The sequence below is a fragment of the Lathamus discolor genome, chromosome 4 (genome assembly GCF_037157495.1).
Source record: "Lathamus discolor isolate bLatDis1 chromosome 4, bLatDis1.hap1, whole genome shotgun sequence".
NCBI lineage: Eukaryota > Metazoa > Chordata > Aves > Psittaciformes > Psittacidae > Lathamus > Lathamus discolor.
In genome coordinates this window covers 2,851,077-2,870,507 of record NC_088887.1, presented here as the reverse complement: position 1 = coordinate 2,870,507, position 19,431 = coordinate 2,851,077, and the positions used below count along the sequence as shown (strand labels likewise).

General features: G+C 43.9%; 2 protein-coding genes across 3 annotated transcripts in view; both read right to left on the bottom strand.

Moving 5' to 3' along the window:
* PHLDB2 (pleckstrin homology like domain family B member 2) overlaps nt 1–8,583 on the bottom strand; it is a 115,277-nt gene extending 106,694 nt beyond the window's left edge. The window contains exon 1 of the mRNA XM_065676014.1: nt 8,130–8,583. The gene's annotated coding sequence lies outside the window, so the exon portion shown is untranslated. The remainder of the gene's footprint in view (nt 1–8,129) is intronic.
* The window catches only part of PLCXD2 (phosphatidylinositol specific phospholipase C X domain containing 2), a 50,971-nt gene that overhangs the window by 15,413 nt on the left and 16,127 nt on the right, over nt 1–19,431 (bottom strand). The window contains exon 4 of one of the 2 annotated variants that reach the window (XM_065676019.1): nt 12,116–17,679. The exons of the other annotated variant lie outside the window; for it this stretch is intronic. Within the exon in view, the coding sequence (XP_065532091.1) occupies nt 17,517–17,679 (163 nt within the window). The 3' untranslated portion in view covers nt 12,116–17,516. Of the gene's footprint in view, nt 1–12,115; nt 17,680–19,431 lie in introns of those variants that run through there. 2 annotated transcript variants of the gene reach the window in all.

Genomic DNA, 19,431 nt, shown 5'->3' with positions numbered 1-19,431 from the left:
GGTGAAAGCGACTATAATAACTTTTATAAAGCCTGAAGAGTTGGAGGGCTCAGAGGTAACTTGCCAGCTGATTCCAGCCCTGCTCCGCTCAGTATGGGAATAGGAAACAGACACAGAAATGCCCCCCATTCAGTCCTGCACAATGGAGATACCTCCTTCCTTCCAAGCTGATGTTGGGTATGAAGCACCAGGTCCCCAGAACAGGAGAGGCAGGTTCTTTTCAGACCCTCTCCCTGACTGTAAGAGCTTTGGGTCTTGGCCTGCTGCTCTCTTACCCAGCAGGACCACAGCATGCCAAATTGGCCAGGACCCAACTCTCCTGCCCGTGGCCAAACTCCATGGCTGGGCTGACCTGTAAAGAGCAGGGCTCCATAGGGAGGCCTGAAAGCTACACCTCTGCCAGCTGGATGATGGCCAAGGCAGCTCCCTCCCCAAGCCAAAGCAAGGCTCTGACTGCAGCTTGAAACTAAACGCAGAGCTATGGAAGCTTCCTCTTGGTTTTTCCACAAGGTGTTAAACCCAAACAAGGTCCTGTAAAGCTCTTAAAATCACAGCTAGGGGTAAAACCTGTATCTTTGCCTCTAACATAATGGAGCTCATGGGCAGAAATAAGGTTGAGCTCCTGATTTTGTTTAGGTTTCAACTCACAGCAAACCAAAACCAGGACCTGTTTTTTGAACTGAGATGCTGGAAAGCTTTAGGCACACTCATCCTGTATTCTGCAAGTGTTTGTTGTGCTTGGGTTTGCTTTTTGGATTCATCTGTCTTTGTAAACCGAGGCAAGCTGAAGAAGACAACAATGCCATAAATGAGGTCACACAACAATCATTAACTGTTTCCCCATTTAGTCTAACTCAGAATTAAAGAAATAAAAGATGAGGCCATGTGGAAATACAGATTTTATAAATAGACTTGGGACATAGGGAGAGAGAAAGTGGATTGGATTTACCTGGTTATCGCATCAGGCTCCAGGTACAGGGCAGAGCTGACCAAGGTTTCCAGCAAAACTGGGCTTTACACCAAGCATAACCATGAGCTGCTGTTCTGGAAACAGGCTGGAAGGGGGAGCAGGGGGGGTGTCCTGGGTTCAGCCGTACCAGTCATTTTTCTCCTTCTTAGTAGCTGGTGCAGTGCTGTGGTTTTGACTCTCAGCCTGGGAACAGCGCTGATAACACCGATGGTTTTAGTTGCTGCTCAGTGATGTTTACTCTGACCAAGGACTTGGTGAGTCTCATGCTCTGCCAGGGAGGAGGGGAAGCAGAGACAGAACACCTGACCCAAACTGACCAAAGAGCTATTCCATAGCACAGCACGTCATGCCCAGGATGTAGAACTGGGGGCAGTTACCTGGAAGGGTTAGATCACTGCTTGGTCGGGCTGGGTATTGGTCGGCAGGTGGTGAGTGGTTGTATTCTCTTCCCTTGTTATTCCCCTTACTGTTATCATTGGTGGCAGCAGCAGTGGTTTGTGTTATACCTTAGTTACTGTTCTTTTCTCAACCCATGGGAGTTGAAGTCTTCTGATTCTCCTTCCCATCCCTCCAGGAGCACGGGGAGGAAGGGGGGGAGTGAGCCAGCAGCTGAGTGGTTCTGAGTTACAGCTGGGCTTAAACCACGACAGAGGGGGAAAGCATTCAGTCAAGGGGCAACAAAAATATCTCCCTACAGCTGGTCCCATCTGGAACCTCACCAGGTACATGCCAACAACCACCCCATAGGAGATCCACAGAGAACTGATAAGCCCAGTTATTTGACTTACATTTCTCATGCTACATAATCACATGCAAAAACCCACATGAAAACAGAACCATACTGACACGCACACAAACCCCCCCAAAACAACAAAACCTAACAATGGTAGTCCTGCTAGCTGGAGCCAATGGAATTAAATAGGTCTTTGTGCACATTTTCTATCTACGTACTTCAATATTGTGCAGAACAAAAGGCAACTTTGTGCTTAAAAACTCCTATAAATCCTGTTCTCCTCATCAGGATGAAGAACTGGAATGAGGACACATTTTTCAAGTGCTGTACTGGAACCAGAGCTCCACACAGACTTAAAAGTTCAGGATGTGCTTATATGACAGGCTTGGGATGTAGATTAACAAACCGAATGCCTTCTATACTTGCCATACTCAGGCAGGCTCATGCTCTATGTGCTTGGCCAGGGCCTGGACCACAGCATCCAAGTTCAAGTCTTAAGTTACCCGGTCAAAATAAACAGACTTAGGGTTTTGGCTTCATGCACTGTCCAGGCTGAAGTTCAGCTGGCTTTGCTCAAAGCCCACTTCCATTCCTTACTGCTCTCCAGGCTCAGCCCCACTCACAGGACTTGTGCTCCTCGCCCTTCACACAATCAGCATCCTTTGCTCTTGCACTGGGAGTTTTCAGTGAGTGCCCTGGGTAACTTCCCACTTCCAAAGCAGCTCATAACAGCAGCAAAGCATTTGAAAGAACACTATCCCTCTATAGTTTCCTATCCATCCTTCACAAAGCAGCAATGTGGAGAAAGGAATCAGTCCAAAGAAAAGTAACAGTTAGCCAAGAGATATCAACAACAGCAAAGAAAAAAAAGCAGAGAAACAGGACATAAAGACAAACAACCCTGATAACACCCCAACCCATATCTAACAGACTGCTCGGTTTTGTTTATGAAAGCATGTTTCTGGAAAAGAGATTTCCAGCTTTGGCCTTGGAGTACATAATCATAGAACCATAGAATAGTCAGGGTTGGAAAGAACCTCAAGATCATCCAGTTTCAACCCCCTGCCATGGGCAGGGACACCTCACACTAAACCATCCCACCCAAGGCTTCATCCAACCTGGCCTTGAACACTGCCAGGGATGGAGCACTCACAACCTCCCTGGGCAACCAATTCCAGTGCCTCACCACCCTCACAGGAAAGAATTTCCTCCTTAGATCCAATCTAAACTTCCCCTGTTTCAGTTTGAACCCGTTACCCCTTGTCCTGTCACTACAGTCCCTGATGAAGAGTCCCTCCCCAGCATCCCTACAGGTGCCCTTCAGATACTGGAATGGCTAACTCTATCTGTTTGGACCCAAAGGGTACTCTGGCTCAGGGGTTCTCACATCTGGGGAATCAAGAGCTAGTGGGCTGGAGACTACACTGCTGTTGCGAGGTTGGGAATTCAAAGCTCTATGACAAGGGACAACACAGAGCAAAGACTGAACACTGAGGACTGAAGAGGTTTGTTGGTCCACGAAGTTAGGGAAGCAGTACTGCAGCCTGCAGCAGTGCTCCTTCTGGGCAGCGCACAAGCACGCTTTGGTTTGCGGAGCTTCCCAGATGAATTGCAGTCACATACATGGTGGTTTATAGGCAGAGCAAATCCTCCTTCCATGGTTTCCATCCTCCCACTGCCTAGAAGTCTTCATCCTCCCAGTTGATCCAAGCATCAAATAATTTCATTGTCTTGTTACACTCCCAAAGGGAAGCAGACAGGGGTGAGGAATCCGTGGTGGTCACCTTTTCTTTTCCCTGGGACTCAGTTGCAGGCTATTGCAACAAAACAAATTAATTACTTGGAATTCACAGCAGTATTTACATGGAAAAGTGGTTAAAAATCAAAATAAGCATTTTCACATTTGACTGCAAAGATGAAGGAATGTGGTTCTTTGCTGGTCACCTGAATCTGTTTTACAAAGACATCTGAAAGGCATTTTATCAGCTGCTGAGCAGTATTTACTTATGCAACTGTTCTAATGGCTTTGGAATGTGCACCATGGTTGCTGGAACAGCTTGCTCCTGAGTGAAGTAATACGGGCCCATAGGACATGTCACTTTTAGACAGCATTTATTCTTCATTCTCAAGGTGAACAGCATGAAATAACACGTAACTAACTGAAGACCTCAAATGATGACTTTTGCAGAGTTGCCCTTCGTGGTTACAGGAGCATCAACGCATCAGCAAACTAAGTCATTGCATGACTAAAACCCTCAAAGATCAGTCATTTGTGGACTAAACAACTTTCAGCTGGAAATTGCATGGGTGAAAACTTATTCCTGGTGCCCACTAAATCGGTGTTGGAGTCAGTATCTAGGATGGAAGGAGTAGCGTGTCCTGGCTGCAAGTAAGCCCTGCCATGAGCTTGCAGCCTTGTGGCGCTCAGTAGTTCAGCAGTGGAGGTATGGATAGACCAAAGATGATCTCCTCAGTCTTGCCTTCATCTTCTCAAACTGAAGCAGAACTCTGGTTTGTGTTGCACATGCCCAGGCTCAGCTACAGCCTACTAAAGGCTAACAAACCCAAAACCAAACAAGAAATTATCACAAACCCAACATTAGCAATAGCTCTATCTGCCTTTAGGACAAACCAATGCCAAACACTGAGTCACAATCTGGAAGGTGTAGAGGTTTGAATGGCACTTTGTATAACAAAATCCTAGATAATTACTATTTTACATAGTGATGTATAAAACATGGAAAATACAGAACTGAACCCCTATAGATGCTTTTGGCACATACACCAAAATAGCCCAGCCAGCCCCATTGACCTAGGGCAAACGTTATTAACCTGACTTGTAAACATCAAATGCTTTAAGCAGATTTTATAGGAGATGGGAGTCAAGCCCTCTGTGCTAAGCCTGAGTTAACAGAATCCTTGGGAAAAGCAGCTTCTGCCAAAGCCAGGCCACACTTGAGGATGAACAGCACTGGTGGCTGTTCAGACCCCATGGGCCTGGCGATGACTGTCCTTCTGCAGTACTTAGCTGTCCAACACAAGGTAAGTGCTTTAGCTGGTGTGGCAGCAACCTTGAGTTATCTTCAGCAGGAAGCACCACACATGCATCAAAGCCTGTACTTTCTGCAGGCACAAGGGCTGTGGCTTTTTAAGAGCATGGTGTTTGCTAAAAGGGCAGGTAAGCTATCCATTTAGGAGCAGGCAGATCTTGGAGAAGAGAGAGGCAGGGCTAGAGGCTCACCTCATTTCTGACTCATGCAACAAGAAAGCTTCGAGCTGTCTACCCGACATCCCACTCAGATCTCTGCTCTGTGAGGACAGGGCTCTGTCTGCACTTCCCTCTGTACCTCCTCTCCAGATTAACAGCAACACAGGCAGCCCTCAGCATCCTCAAGCAGCTGCTGCACCTTTCCCCTCCTGCTGTCAATCACAGCCTGCCTCTCCTGCTACCTACAGCAGCAGCCACACGCTCAGCTCCTGCTCTCCTATCACAGGACAAGGGTAGAAGCCTCCTGATTTTCTGCTTTCCCCTGCCTTACCTCAACCATCCCACAGTTAACATCTCCTTTTGTCTTTCTCCTTTACAAGGGCTGGCTTGTTTTCTTATTGGAAAGCTTTTTTTGGCTGTAAGGCAGCCTGGACTTCTCTCCCTCTTTTCTCCTGCTGTGAAGAGACCTGACCTGGAGCAGAGTGCTTTGAGGCTGCAGAAGAGATCTCCCCACATAACCTTTTTAATCCTTGGCCTCCATTGCTTCAGTCAACAGCAGAAGTGCCTTCTAGTATGATAATCACCATTTGTTGCTTAGGAATTAAACATTGACTAAACACATCATTCTGCATAGGCCATTGAACTGGAAGAATGTTTAGTGAGCTCAGCAGCTAAAGCTTTATTAACCATCTCTTGGTGACCTTCTCCTTGAGCAAGGCAAAGGCAACACTTGGGCTCCATCTCAAACCCTTTCCAAGTGCTCCTTTTAGATCTTTAAAGCATTGTGGGTTACAACACCCCCACAAAGAAATGCCTGCCAGCACATGGATGCTAACTTACTCATCCCACCGTGGTATAAAGCTTGCACTTCCACACTTCATGCCATGCCCAGTTCCCTCCAAATGAGTTTAGCACCAGCCGCAGCATATCGAGTGCTCCTTCTGCCACACCGGTGAGTTTAAGCGCTGCACTCAGGGTTAAAGAGAGATTATTTTCCTTCCTTTAGCGTGCCTGCTATGTTTAACAGGGCTCTAGAGCACAGGTCAACTAAAGGTGTGTTGAAACAGAACAGCTAGCAGGCAGTACAGCAAATGGAGTTTGACGAACACCAGCAAATCCAGCAGGATAACAGGAGTCCTAAATACCCCTGGGGAAAGACGCCTGCTCCCTATGTATCAAAACCAGGGTGAAATGTGTCACAGTTATCATATTCTGAATAGCAATCCACAGGGAAGTCCGCTACGGTTCCAGCTTCTCCCTCTTAGGCACTTAACCAGGGAGAAAACTGACAGAAGGATTCCTTGCATTCTCTGAATTCTCTTCTTTTGATGCACACAAAAGAGCAAAGCAGAGGAGACAAGAGCCCACTTTCCCCTCAGTCTCAATGCTAGCATATCCTGCTCTATCAGATCAGGAGGGGAAGCTTAGATGAGTGTTAGGTGGCCTTTTGCGGTTGTTATCCAAGGAAAACACCAAGAGCAGCTCGACCACCTCACTGGAACTGGATTCCATCCCATTTGGTGGCATCGTGCCAATGCTAATAATTTAGGAGGGTGGTTAAGTGCTTTTGAAACTAAAAGGCAGCTTTCAACACTGGTCCTAGACCAACCAGCTCTGGGGAAAGCAGTCAATCTGAACCCTGTCTCAACCTGGAGCCAGAAAGCCATGCCCGATGTAATGAAGCTCTTTTGGGGTACAGAACTACATGCCACCACCACCGTTAACGATGAGACTCACTGGGCAAAGCCGACATCTGCTGACAGATGGGAATCCAAGACAGATGAGAGAGGTCTGAGCATGGGCTTGAGATTGCTCACAGAGAACACAGCCTGCTTGCCTTCCTTCTCCTGTCCTACCACATACTGGAATCCTCAAGAGGAGAAGGTGTGGCGCCCTGTAATGTTAGAGATGGGATCTCAATGCATACAGCCAAGCCTAACTTTGACCCTGAGGTTCCACATTCCCCAGGGAGGTGCGTAACGTTCCTGCCTGCAGGAAGAGCCAGGTTTGAGATGCACCCCAGCACTTTGCAGAAGGCATTCTTCAGTCCCTACGTGGGTTTCCGTCTGCTTAGCCTAGAGCCCATGTCAGCCTACAGAGCTTGAGTCCTCAGTGCTGTAGCTGGAGCATTCCTCAGGTTTTAAGGAATGTAGTGCAACACATTGTGATCTGGGCGGGTATGATAATCACCCGTGTAATTTTCAGCATATTAGAAGGTACTCACAGTGTTCTTCTACACAAAAAACACAGGGGTTTTCAGCTTCATATTGTCAAAGCTTTTTTGCAGTTTTGGCAAAGCTGTAGACACACAAGGAAAATCTCGCCTCTTGGTTCCACAGACACAAAGGATGCATGAAGGCCCAAGCAAAGCAAGATGCCTGGACAGGGCAACTGCACATCTGTAGCAGTAACACAACACATGGTAGGCATCTGGGTCACCACACTGGTGAGCCTCTGGATCTACCAGCCTTCGCCCCTTGAGAGAAAGGACAAACAGCAGTACCTACACATCTTAAATATTACATTCCAGTGGGCATAAGGACAGTAAAAAGGATTTTTCTAACGCCACCCTAACCAACAACTTTCAGCCAGTGGAGCAGGAAAACAAGGATTTCAAGCTGACTGCTCATTAGCCACATGCACAAGCACAGACATCTAGTGGGAACTCCAGCATCCTCCAGAGGCTTGATCTTCATCTCCTTTACCCCATTCTCTACTCAAAGCCTTGCTGTAACAGCTTCTACAGCCTCTTCTGCTCCAGGAGTCACAGCAGTGTAACAAAGCAGAGAACAAATTCACTGGCCAACTATTTCATTTAGTGGTAAACAGTTTCACTCTAAGCATGATCTTGAGAAGCTAGTTCCCTGGCACATGTTATTAACAGTGCCTGCATTATCCTTTAGCCTTGGAGAGGGAACAAACCTAGCCCCAAGACAGGAGGAAGGAACTAAATTCAGAAAGGAAATTAAGCTATTTAAATGTTCTTGTTCTTGGCAATAAATGCATGAAGGAAAGATGGTAATCATTGAGTTTATTGCCATAAACAAGCCATTTTTTAATGGTCTAGCTTTCAGTAATTATTTCCAGGAGATAGCAAATAGCCATCTGAAACTGCAATCCCCCTTGTGCACAAAATCCAGGTGGCACAAAGCTGATACTGCCAAATCCCCTTCCAAATGTAGTATTATGAAAATGAACAATTATCTGGTAGGACTTACCAGGATCCCCCAAATTAGCCATTAGCCAGTGTAAAGTATCCTTGCTTTTCCTGTGTGGACATATTTCAGGAAACAAAAACTGAGTTTTGGATTCATTCTGAATCTTTAAGCCTAGAAGGATACACCTGGTTTCAAGTGTTATTGTCAGCACTGTGCGTGGCCCCGCAATGCACACATCCAGCATACGAGGGTAAAACGGTCTTGAGAAATACCGGTTCATCACTCTATCACAATGTTTGTGACGTGCGAAGGAGACAACCCGGTGAGACAGCTTGTGTTCTTCATCCTCAGACAATCCTGTCACTAAGGCTAGTCTTCAAGACAGACTGATGGAGGGCCAGAAGGGGATTATCTTTCTGATACACCTTCAGCAATGGCTAAAGCACATTTTTCCAGCAATAACAACTACCACAGAGGATAAACTGACTGCTTCTAATGCTTCAGAGTTCCAACCGTAATTCCTCCAAAAAAAAATGCAAAATCAGATAAAAATGGTCATAATTTAAGATAATCAGGCTGAAATACGAGTGATTGTTCCTTTCCCAGAAGAAATGCCTGGCATGTTGCATTTTATTTGCTGGCAGTGTCGTCTTTCAAAGGACGCAATCAAGTCAAATTCAGCCCTTCTGTAAACATGGAACTGCACTGAACAGATCAGATAAACTTTGTACTGGACGTGATTCAAAGAGCAAACTTGGTGTAATAATTTGTTCTGCCTTAAAAAAAGAGAGCCCCAAGCCAAAAGAGCTTTATTTTCCGTTCCAAAGGGCAAGTTGCAGCACCATCTCTACTGCATACCTTCCCTCCTCCCTTTGCACTGCTCCAGCCCTTCTTTGAAGATGCCTTTTTTTTTCTTGCACTAGTGATTTTAGGTTTTGCAGTTTCCAGATAGGAGAAAACCAGGAATACCAAAACCCAGCCCTCTGCTCAGGTGGTATGAGCAAGAAGAGTGAACACTCGGTTACAGAAAGCTAAAGAAGAATTATTTTACCATCTTTAATTCTCCTTTACGCAGACCTCACCAAACAACATATGCTTTTCTCCACCCAGTCTGCCAGATGATGACTTTGATGCAGGCATGAATATCCCCTCAGGCAGTCTTATATTACCCTTATGGTGTATTTGCAAGAAGCAACACGACAGAACACAACTCGGCTCACAGTTTCTTCTGTACGTTGCGTTCCCAAGTTTTCAACTTAAGAGGAATTGGTTTTGGAGTTACGAAAATACCCGAAGTGCCAAGGGGCTGTTTGCAGTACAAAGTGAAGTGCTGGAGGATGTGGCTGCGCCTCTGCTGAGCAACCAAAACAGTATCAAAACTTCCTCATGATTATAAGAGAGATGAAACACCAAAGGCATCTACAACTCTGACCTAACACAGAAATTGCCCTTTCAAACCAAAGCATGGAATACCAACTGGGCTTTGCATGCTTCACTCAAGGTTTTAAGCCATTTAAGTGAAACCGGCAAGTCTCCATGTGAAGACCACTCATTGCTGCGCAGCTCATGACTCACCAGAACCCTTCCAAAAGGTTCATCCAGCAGCTAAGGAGTCTGCCTCGATTACAAAGGGACAGTCTGTGCTGATGTTGTGTGCAACTACCAGCTAGCTACCTTAACACACTACTGCTTAAGGTGCTGCCAGCCACCTCCTTTCTTCCACCAAGAAGCTGCTCGCTACAGCTACCGCAGCACAAAAGTATCTCTGTATCAGTTCTGCTTCTCAATTAGAAGCCAGACCAAGCAACTGTACCTTGCAAACAAGGCTGTTGTATTTCTAGCTACTGAAAACAAAATGATCAAAAGCAGACAGGAGCAGCATTCACCTCTTTGAGGTACTACCTAATTCACAACTGTATGCAAGTTCAGCCCATAGGTAGCTACGCTGAAAGCCTTTTAATGCACAAATTTGGCCATGTAAACAGTTCTACCAGAGGCATGTGCTCACTTCTTCCTGAAAGGAATGGTACCTACTCAAAGGCCAGATTTTTGCTGGACCTGCAGACGTAAGCCTTTAAGGTCTGACAGCAGCTTCTTCCTCAAGCAGACCCTGCATCATCCCGCAGTCCTCCCCAAGGTATAGTTATTTCTACTACAGATAAGAGAAATACAAGACAAGACACAAAAACAACCAACCGTTTTCTACTTTAAGCAAACTTTGCTTCTAACTTAAAGCAGACCTGAAACTGAGGGAAAGTTGCCTTTAAGCACGATTATTTGAACAGCTTATCTAAGCAAGAAGTTACCTGTTAATGATCCTGGTCACTCTTTTGAGTCTTGTCCAGATGATTCCACTTTGTCTCCAGTTGAGGCAGTGGCACTGCTATCAGCTGAGCAGAGCAGAAGCAAGCATCAAATTCTGGATCCCTGAGCAGAACAGCTGAACTCACTAACTAGCAGTAGTTAAAATCCACTTGGTTTCTTCTACCAGCATTTGCTCACCTGAGAGCTTGACAAACTGACCCCGTTTACTGGATTTATACTGGAGACAGGCTTTTTGCTCAAATAGTTTTCTAGTCTAACACAAGCAACTGCTGTGTCACCTAACCGATCAGATCAGAAGAACCAGTGACATTACCATTACTCAGCTCCAGAGCCTGCCAGCTTTTTGCTCTCCTTCCAGATAAACACAGAACGAGAGCAATTGGCAGCATACACCAGGTTTCAAACTGGTTTTCCTTCAGACAGCAGGGAAAATGTTACCCTCCACAGCTAAAAACCTGCATGCAGGTTCAGTGGTATCTCCTAAGAGGCAAACACCACGCCACATGTAATTCAGGAATGATTCTGTTTGAACAGCTAATCACAGGTTTGCAGCAACAGCGAAACTCGGTTTAAAGGGCATGCATAAATTTGTTGCAGTACATGTGTCTAGTTTTGGCAGTCTCACACACTTCACAGAAGTTATCCACTTACTGCATATATATGCACATTCATACACGTGTGCCCTTGTCCAGCACTGCTAAAGGGCAGAGAGGCTGAAAAGAACAACATCTACTAAATCACCCCCTAGAGAAGCAGCATGATGAAGTCATGCTTGCTCTTGCACCCATATCCCCTCTAATGTATATGATTCCTGGTCTAGGAAAACACTATCTGGGGCAGGAAGGGGAGAGAAAGTAGCTCTGCTGCTGCAAACTATTTAGGCACGAACATATTCACACACTGGTAGCTTATGCTGTTCACAATCAACTTATACTGCATAAGATATATATTCCATACAAGTTAGTGGCAGACTCCCTGCCCACAGCACATTTCAGACCCATTACTATAACCATTGGCTAGCTATTTATGTGAGTCACTGTTAGTCTAGTCTGGCTTGTAAACACTTACCTCAAGGTCTGAGACAACATGTAGGCACAGCAGTGATTACGCTTTAAACTGCCAGCTCTATCTTTAGAGATTCCAAAAAGTAAAATAAGATCCACAGTAAAATAAAATCTATCAGTTACCAGTGTCTGCAAACAGCCAGTACTTCCACATTCTCCAGACAGGCAAGCTGAAAGTAACCAAAAAGGAATGTCTCCCTTATCTCACCAGGTTACAAGCATCCAACATTAGCCCACGCTCCAGGAATCATTATCAATATCTTGTTTCCTGATCAGGTGTCACCATGGAGCTTAATCACCTATATTATAGCAGTAGAGGCTGCACAGAAATTGGACTTGCCTTTCAAGATACGACTAGATGGCTGCATTGGCACGCTTTTATCCCAGTGTGCTCAGGCGGAGATGCAACTGTGCATGCATGTGAATGTTAACAGTTTCCTGACTTTGCATTACTGCTTCCACAGAGAAGTTGACAGCACATCCTGAAAATAAACATGTTGTCCACAAGTGCATCAAGATGTGGAACCTCAAAAAACAACCTTCATTGATACCATTATGCATCAGGAAAGTAACTGAGCACAACTGATGTTAATTGACTCACAATGTAATCATCACATATCAAAACAGTCAGCAGTACAGAACATGCAGTCAAGATGATTAAGTCAAGTTGTACTTTTATTTTCAGGATTAAAAACCCTAATGATATGAGGCAGAGTAAAGCAGAAAGAAAGAGGTGTCAACCCCAAGTTTATCTGCAGTTCAGATGCGGCATCCTCGTTGCACAAAACTGAATTGGACAGATGAGTGAAGCACAAAACCACCACAAGATATAAATTGAGAACTGGTAGCTCTCCTCCAACGGGCTCCCTCTGCCCCCTTAACACAGTATAAATAACACATAAAATCCAACTGCAAAATACATGACATGGAAAAATTCCAAGAACCATCAAATATTTTTATATAGGATGTACTGATCAATACTTACTTCACAAATAAGAAAATGCTGCAGTTCAATTTAAGTGTGCTACAGAAGTTATCACAGTTCTAACAAAGGTAAGGGAGGTACTGTTTCAGTGAACAAAACATCATACATATTCAGGAATATAAAATATAATCAGATTCAAGCAAACACCCCTAAAGCTGACATTCCAGTCCCTACCACTCAAAGTTAAAGCTTGTTTACGTGATAAGACTTGTAGAGAAATAAATATGCTTACAGAAGTACACGCACTTCAAGACAGACATACTGAATTAGCAGGGCTGATTTTGATCTTTTTAATACTGATTTAACAACATAAACCAAACAGCTAATGGGGTTTTCATTGAAAGGTGTGACTAAGTAAATCACTAGACTCTCACTACAGCCAGCCCAACATACATGTCCTCAGCATAAAATATATGTGCTCTTCAGAATAGGCTCTGGCTCTCCTACCCATCTGTCAAGTCAAAAAACAAGCCTGGAATAAGATCTTGTCAGACAAAAGGAAAAAAGAAAGACTCCTTTTCACTGCTTGTAAGGTCTACATCTTGACTGACTTCATTTTTGAATGAAGTGTAGGGTCAGTTCTGTTCCTCACATTAGACAATTTTTCTGTGCTTAAGCAATCACTGAAAGCCTACCTCAAGTTTTGCCCCAAAACAGTGGTCCTTCTGACCAAAGAATTTATATATTAGGGACTGGTAACAATATGCTCAACTCTACATGAAAGTTTTACTAAAACTGCATGGGGACTTTGCATTAAGTATTACATATTCAAGTAGATCTCAAGTCTCACAGGCTCTGTCAGACTCGTAAGGGTAGCACAACTTGAAATCAAAACGGCAACAATCCTCTACCTACAGAGGTCCTAAACCCTGTCTGCTAGCTGATACAGGAATGAATTCTGACACCTGAGACAGGTACACAAAGAAAACATTTCCAAAGGCTAAATCAGATGAGAACAATGGATAAACACCCTGGCAGATGCACTACATCTGTTTGAGCCAAACTCCCTGCTCAGAAGTGCTTCTTCAGCTTTACACCACAGGTGCTTTCTCAACTCCAACATATTAACTCAGTACCAGGACAGAAAACAGCACTTGTTAGGAGCACAGATACCATTTTCCCATTATTCCTTTCTTCTCCAAAGATGTCTGTTTAGGAGAATAAGGGCATTTCTGCCATCAGCAATGCTGATCTGAGACTTCAAGCCTGATACCTCTCACTGACACGGAAACTTGCCTTACCAGCTTGGCCTCCAGTGGGTTCCTCACTACTACAAGAAAAGCACGCACAAGCTGGCTTCCCTTCAGTTCTTGAGATAAGACTAGACAGCAGGAAACTGTCCTTTGTTCTCAGAACACCAGCCCCACAGTTGTTAAATATGTTAGGACAGCAGCTCCCAAGTAAGGAGCCGAGAGACTGAATCTGCAAATATCTTATGCTAGTTCCTCTTAGTTTCCACCTACAAGCACACAGTCAGATACTAAAAACTCATACGTGCTTTCTAACAGTCTTCTCTGTACTGCTTCCCATCATGGATATAATACAGAGGTCTACTGCACCTTAAGTATGCAGGAATCAGTGCCAGAACAGGCGTACCACCAACGGATGCTGAACATAAAACCATATTCAGCAATTGCTCATTAGAGAGAAACAACAGTCAAAGTATAAGTAACCTGAATGTGTAATAGCAAACCATACAAGTAATTATGCAAGAACATGCAATTTAAGTAATAACTTAGTCTCAAGTAGCTACTAATATCCTGGCTTTTCCTCTCCCAGCACCTATGGGCTGATCAAGTCCTCAGAACAAGTCTTTTGGGGAATTTTTCCACTTGGAGTGTTTAACACTAAACTATACTGCTTCAGGAATACACAAGCAAGACTAAACCACCACTTTCAATAGATGCAGTTACATCAAGGAACCTCCAGCCTTCTCCTGCATTCATGCCAACCTTAACTTTCCTCAAGCTCACACATACATTACATTGCAGGTTGTTAGTTGCTCCTTACTTGATTCTGCTACAGCCCACTCTGAGGCCAGACTCTGAGGCAGTATCTCAGTACAAGCTGCAGCCACTTCCACCCACCTACCAGACCTGCTCCAATTTGCTGCCCAAAACCTAGCTAAACACTGCCACACCTTCAATGCGGGCACTGGATGCAAACTAATGCCCTGCTTCCTTGATCCTCCCTTCCTGCCCAGCTCACTTTTTATAATGCCAGAAAACAGAGTCCACAGCCCAAAGTCCAAGTCTAGACGAGCTCCATTCTGCAAAGTGTGAGCACCACAAATATCCAGAATAGATAAGCTGATTATACAAGTAGCTTTGTTATAGGCTATAAACCGTAACAGAATTAAGGTAGTTAATATTGCTCAGGATGGTTTAGGACTAACCTAAAACCAATTTAAACATGAGCATTAATGTTGCCTGGAGTTGCAACAGGATATAGAGTGCAGATGGCAACTGTATTTGCCAATTGCTCAACTCGCTACTGAGGCCGTCAGGTTGCTCACAGACCTAACACCATGCACTGCTCTGAAATGACACACAAGCCTCCTCAAACAGGACAAACTTACTGAAATGTGTTAGGCTTGGAATTCTTTTCTCCTCACTTAATACTAAAGCTATTCTCCATTTCTTCTCCTGCTAACTCTCTTTAACACCTAGCACGCCTTTGTCCTAGTACAAGAGGCAAGAACTAACAGCAAACACAAGAGAAATTTGAGTTTGCACTCAAAAATACCTAACCAAAGCCCTGAGTTACAACCATCACCTCTCTATTCAAATAAATAGAACAGAAGATCTAACACCACAGTCATCACTGTGCACGCACAACATTAATATCAGTTAAGCCTGACAGATTTCTTTTGAGGTAGATATATACAGTACAAAATACGTTAAAGGTTGAATACAAACATCATACTCACTTCACCTTCTTGCCTTGTCCTCCAGCTCTGCAGGAAACCTTGCAAACATTATTTCTCCCTCATCAGCATTCAAGCCACGTTTTCCCAAGCTCTAAGGACTAAGACAAGTTGCACCTAAAAGACCACTAAAACCAAACCCATACATTTAACACTGCCATGGAGTTTCAGTTGGGACCATGAGAAAAAAAGGTTACCACTAAATTCATTTAAGGAAAATCCAGGTATTTTAAATATTTTGCAAACAAAGCAGTGCTGTTCAAAACAGGTTCCAACACTTTCATCCATGAGAAAAAACGACAAACCCAAGCCTTCTGCTGGGGTTTTCAAAGGAGGTTTTAAACTGGAAGTTTGAGCTTCAGTTCCCAAAAAACTCATTTTCATTACTTGCCCCCTGTCACTGAAACAGAAGAAGAAAGGAGAAAGCTTGAGAGACAGACACTCCCTCCCAACTCCTTTAGTAAAAGGATTCAGCTTAAAGAATTCATGGAACTCTAATGAAAACCATGCGACAAACAGATAAATCAGATTACGGTCTGCTCAGAACTCATGGTTCACATGGGAGGTTTGAGAACTCGTAGATAATCTTATCCTCAGAGCAGGGTTTCTGACAAGCAGAGAGGTATCGGGTTTTTTCTTTGTTGTCAGACCATGATGGCAGATACAGGATACAACAGCAAAATAAATCTGGAGATTCATTCTTCTTTTGAAGAATATATCTATGAAGACAACCCATGCCATTGCAGATTAACACAAATTCATAATCACTCCATAATTAGTGCACCAACAACTGCTTTAGGAAGATGATTGAGAAGCATCTGCTAACCAGTCACTTGTATGTTTGTTGGTTTCTTTTAAACCCAAGATAAATCAGATAGTAGGACTGCTATTAGCTAGTCAATTAAATGCTGATAAGTACAACACATGACCACACTGGCTCAAGCACACAGTCATGTTTTGTTGTGACTCATCACAAAATGATTATGACTACAGAAAGAAGCAGCACTGACGCCTGCCTGTGCTTGTGTGACTATCACTTCATCACAAGTAGCTGCAGGCTGGGGAGATAGCTCCCCCATCGCTGTAGCTCTAACTACAAGCACTATGTTTGGGGTCCATTTCAAAATTCACTGTCACATTGCAAGTCACAGAGATTAATACTGGGAGTTTTGAGCAGTCCCTGTCAGCACCAGTTCTCTGCATACCAAGCCAACTCCCACTTACAGCCCACCTCCTTCTAGAGGAAGGCTGTCTGGGCAAAAGACTTCCCCCAGTGACAACTCAATGGATGGAAAAATATAAATCAAATGACCAGCAAACAAATGAGAAAGGTTGAGCTGTGGTTTCTCAAATGTCTCAACAGGAATTCAGGCTTGAGAGTTAAAATCCTCATAAAGTCAAGACTAAAATATTCTTCACAATAATGCCAAAATAAACACACTTCACATAGTCGCAATAAATACATTAAAGTATTGGAAAATAATGAAGAGGTCCAGAAGAATTTCGATTCTGTAGAGGCAGAGCATGCCAAAGCCTTAGTCTCTCAGGCCCCACAGACACGATAATCAACACAGTGTAACAGCTTCCCCCTGAACAGCAGCAATACTGTTCCTTCAAGCAAATTAAGAGGTAGCATCTAAACCATTGTAATAAATACAGCAGCAACCTCCAGCTCAGCCCAGCTATGCCTGAGGTGGCCCAAGAAAATAAAGTGTTGGCCAGGCTGGTCACACGGCTGCTAAGGGATCAGCAGCAATCCTTGGGTGAGCCCTGGCCTGGAGAAATAAGGAAGATGCACACACTAGGGCACCATGAGTCCAGTCACCATGGAGACATGCACCAGCATCTGTTACATCTGCCCCAGAGGCCAGCCTCTTGCTGGCAGGCAGATACCGCAGCAGATGTGTGCGCAACTCTAACACATAGCCACAGACACAGAACCAGAGCAGCACTCAGACAGCAATTCCTGTTCCCCTCAGACCCACACATTGGTGGTAGACGGGAGCCAGCTGTACTTGATGCTTAACTGCATTTCCTCTAGAAAACTTCCTTCACATAAAGAGATCTTAGAACAAGTGTCATTTAATAGATACGACTTTAGCGTAGTTCAAATATGTCCACTGAGGAGCACAAGTGGGACGCAGCAATCAGGATTTAGTTGCAGATTCATCCTCTTCTAAAAGGAGGTCGTTTAGTGCAATAACTGTAGCAGCAAAGTCAACCAGCTCCACAAAGTCTGATGTAATTATGTTAACGCCCTTAACACCCGGCTTCTGTGCTTTCACCCAATTCAAAATCATGGGCAGGTTCCTAAAAAAATTGAAATAGAGAAAATAAAACAGTTTAAAAGAGACTCTTCCCTATACACGCTCTACTTCTTTCAAATACAACATGTTGTTTACAAATTAACATCTCACATGGGTGATGAGGTCTTGGACTGCCACCCAAAAATGCAACTACCTGATGAGAAGAGTTCTTAACACAGCATGCCATCATTAGGTACCAAATAGAAATATTAGTTAGTCATCAATCCAAACTATCATGCAATCAAATAACATTCGTGAACTCCACAGGTATTGATCAGACTGTGCTTCAGGATTTAATGCTTGTTTTATTCCCACCATCCTGGTTTGTTTCTATCCATGTATATGTTGAATCAAAAGCTCAATTTCACAGCAGACTTGAGCATAGCACAAAACAAAGCTACACGTGCCCAAGATGTGGGCAGGAAAAGATTGCTGCTTTAGGGTGGGCAGGAATTAAGTTATCAGGGGCAGCATGCTGCATTTCTATCAAACCCCTTTCAACCTCCAGACTCACACAGAGCAACTAAATCAAGGAAATCAAACCAGAATCAAGCCTTCAGCTCTACAGGGGTTGAGCAACCCACCATACGTAACTAACCAGAACCGTGAGCTCTATCTGAAATTGGATTAAACGGAGTTGAAATTCCTCCACACTGTAGAATTTCTAAGTAATTTCTTGGACAGACTGCAAGTCAGGAGTCTGTACAAGCTTTTTCTTTTGCACTTTAACAGGCAGACACCAGAGTTTTCAGCATGGAGACAAGCAACTAAATATATTAGATTTAAATTAGTGCCATAATATATATAACAAACTTTATAAGGCAGTAGGCAAATCAATTAGGATGAGGGAGAACAAAACCAAAACCAACCCTAAAAACACCCCACAGCTCTTGTTCTGGGAATACAAGAGAACTGGCTCAAGTCTGGTGTGTCCCTTGACAGCAACAGTAATTACGCCTTGACTCAAATTAAGTATGAACAGTGTACATTTCTCCTTTAGGAAGGCCTCAAGAAGACCTAAATATTCGTATTCCAGGCAAGATTCGCATATGAGAAGGCAGACATCTACACAGCACTGCAAAGACAGATTTACACCTACAAATCTGCTAGCATGTGTAAAAGGATACGAGTCATCATGCTAAATTGCAACATCTTTTTTAAACCTTTACAGTTTACTTTCCATTAAGTGGTAACGATGGAACTGAGGGGAAGGGATGGAGCAAAGGCAGCCTTACAGCTTATCAGTGGTCTGCAGCCCAGATCAACGCTAGGAGTCACTTAAAATTGCCCACCCGTTCCATGAAATCAGATGATCCTTCACTATTATAAGGATAGAAATTGAGTACCATCTTTCCTCTAACCATGAGACAGGTACATTTACTGTACAGTAGTTATGAGTTATATGCCTGCTTTCTGTTCAGTATCCCCATCGAGCACATTTACATCTAAGCAACTTAACTACAGCAAAACCCAGTCTCAAAGGAGCTGAGCACCATCTAGCGTCCAGTGCTGACCGCGGAAGTGCAAGCCAGCGTGGAGACCTCAATATACTGTGCCAAACATCATTTGGATTTAATTATCTTTTGCCAGATTAATGTCTGTAAAAGGAAAAACTGAAAGCTCCATTATTTATACTTACCCTGGAACTTACGTCACTTTTGTGACTGTAAAAGCACAACACTTGCTATTTTTAGGAAGGATTTTAAAGAAACTACCTTGTATTGACTTTGACATCAATACAGTAATACTGTAATTA